This window comes from Pteropus alecto, unplaced genomic scaffold (assembly GCF_000325575.1).
Source record: "Pteropus alecto unplaced genomic scaffold, ASM32557v1 scaffold20, whole genome shotgun sequence".
NCBI classification, from domain to species: Eukaryota; Metazoa; Chordata; class Mammalia; order Chiroptera; family Pteropodidae; genus Pteropus; species Pteropus alecto.
In genome coordinates this window covers 8,284,900-8,287,400 of record NW_006436298.1, presented here as the reverse complement: position 1 = coordinate 8,287,400, position 2,501 = coordinate 8,284,900, and the positions used below count along the sequence as shown (strand labels likewise).

Below are 2,501 nucleotides of genomic sequence, written 5' to 3'. Positions count from 1 at the left end.
GACACAGCAGGCGGCGGTCCGAGGACGCTCGCCCAGCCCACGGAGCCGCCGCCGCCGCCACCGCCCGAAACGCACGCAGGCCGAAGGCAGGCGAAGAAAGCCCCAGACTCCGAAACCCACACAATTTCCAACATCTTTCTCTTACCCAAAAATTCTCGACGAAATGCGCCATGACCATCGTGCCGCCGCCGCGCCGGGTTCTGCGTCCGCGCCCGCCCGCTGCTGTGTAAACACGGCCCGGCCCCCACGGCGCCCCCGCCTTTCGCCGCCACCGCCTTCTTCCCAAAGACCAACCCGCACCCTCCAGGGCGCATGCGCCACCTAGCGGCTGCCGCCGCGGGGCGAACACTTCGACGACATCGCCTGGTGCGCGCATGCGCCCCGGGCCCTACTCCCGGGTTTTAGTCGCCTTCCCTTCTGCCTATCCCGGGCGCGGCTAGATTGAGTATTCTCTTGGGAATGATGGAGAACCGGGTCCCCGAGGAGTCACCAGGGAGACTGTCCGCACCCTTTGCGATGCGATGGCTACTTGCTCAAGGACCGAACTAAGAGAGGGGCTGGCCAGCGGCGATAGAGCCGGAGCCCGGCTGCCCGCTCTTTTCCTCCTTGCAAGACTCGTTTTCCCCGCCTTCGAGGATCCGGATGAGACCCAAGTCTGGGCAAGCTGGGGTGAGGGAAACTTGGCTTCTAGCCACCTGGAGGAGACTCAGAAACCTTTGGTCAACAGGGTGCCTATCCTTAACAGGGAACTAAGAACCAAAACAAAACTTTACAAGGCCGGAAAAGGAGGAAACGCCCAGTGTCGCCAGAGAGCCATTGGAGCTGCGCGAGACCCGTGCACCAAGTCCGTGACCTCTAGCACGCCCGGAGCAAACCAGCCAGGATGACCGACAGCAGGAACGTGACCCCAAACGAACGAATTTCCCTGACCCAGGCAGTTTAAAAGAAAGAAAAAAAGTCTTCCAGGGCTTATTCATATAAGTCCATGGTTCTCTTAGCAACTTGTACATTTTGGAAAAAGAAACAAGTTTAAACATGCCTCTCTGCATAACAAAAACTAAATCCCCTTCCCACGCCTTGCTTTCCAAAGGTTAAGGGAAAAAAAGTAAACCCTTGTAGAGAGGTCTCACGTTCACCGTCACCAGATTAGTCCAAATCTGCTATTTCCTTTCTTTGGAAAGTCTTCATAACATTGTCACTGACACCTAGTTTTTGAGAAAGTCAAACTTAGAAATACGTTGCAATTCTCTAAGCCATTAGTCTAGCACTATCTTTCTTGATGCTGAATAAATTCTAGAGAAAATACAGCCATCTAGATCTTGCAAATTAGCTTGGCATTAAGTTCCTAGTATCATTCAGCACTAACCTCCTTAGACCTGGGCGGAAGATGCCCCTATCCTGGACCCGATGCTTTCAAAGAACTTATATATCACAAACACACACATTGATTTATTAAAAAATACATGGCTACTCCTGATCTAATGCTGAACACTGACCCACAACCATAATGACTCACTCCCGTGACCAACGCTATTCGGCCCAGGGAAACTCTTCATCTCTCTTGCCCTAAGTCTTCAAAACAAAAAGTGGACTCTAAATGCAGTGAAAATTTTGGGGTGGTGTCGCTGCCCAGATCAGCGAAAAACTGCTGTGGAGTCAAGACAATTTGAGCAGCAGAAGTGCTTAGGTAAGAAAGAAGACAAATAGTTAACTTGCCCAATCCTTCCTGTCAGCTGGAAAGCAATAGATTCTTGCATAACAAAATATTGTTTTGCATAACAAAGTGGTGTCCGAGCACAGATTTTTTTTCTCGTAGTGTTTCAATTAGTGCTTCCAACACTGACAATTTAGCATAGTACACATTCAGATAGTTGCACGTGGTACACTGGCCTCCATCTGTATTCTTACCTCTGGTCTCTCATATTACAGGCAGGCCTGCCACAAAGGTAAATATCCTGTATATTTCCGGTACAAGGTTCATTAGGGCCAAAACATTATATGCTACAATTGTCTGGTATTTAAATTATGGAACTTAATAGTAAATAGTGATTAAAGTGACTAAATTTCAGACAAGATGGTGTAGTAGTAGAATAATGTGGGTGGTATCAGCCACCTTCTGTCCTCTCAAGTGAGGTTTCCAAGGATGCACATACACTCTGGCAGAGCATAGATAAGGTCTTGAGTGGGCAGCTCACTCATATGCCTTAAAGTATTTGTGCCACACACAGATACCCTTGCTCATCCAAACATATTCTGAAAGGATTAAAAAACACATAGATAACAGCACAATGTTCTACTCATTACCTATAATATCTGACACTTAATAGTCACTAAGTAAATGTTCAGTAAAAGAATAGATGAATGATTGAGCCTATCACAGAAATGTGAAGATGCATGAGACTTTGGTTATCCAATAACTCCATTCTTCATTTACTCATACTCTTTTTTTTTTTTTTTTTTTTTTTTTTGACACGCCCCCCCTTTTTTTTTTTACCTTTTTT

The 2,501-nt window shown here is 47.3% G+C and overlaps 1 protein-coding gene across 2 annotated transcripts in view; it reads right to left on the bottom strand.

Annotated features, from left to right (window-relative positions):
* Positions 1–286, bottom strand: part of FCHO2 (FCH domain only 2) — a 104,296-nt gene extending 104,010 nt beyond the window's left edge. Inside the window, exon 1 of one of the 2 annotated variants that reach the window (XM_006913131.3) lies at positions 146–286. In XM_006913131.3, coding sequence (XP_006913193.1) covers positions 146–178 — 33 coding nt within the window. In that variant the 5' untranslated portion in view covers positions 179–286. The remainder of the gene's footprint in view (positions 1–145) is intronic. The other variant, XM_025047779.1, reaches the window with a different exon arrangement.
* Positions 287–2,501: the final 2,215 nt, after the last annotated feature.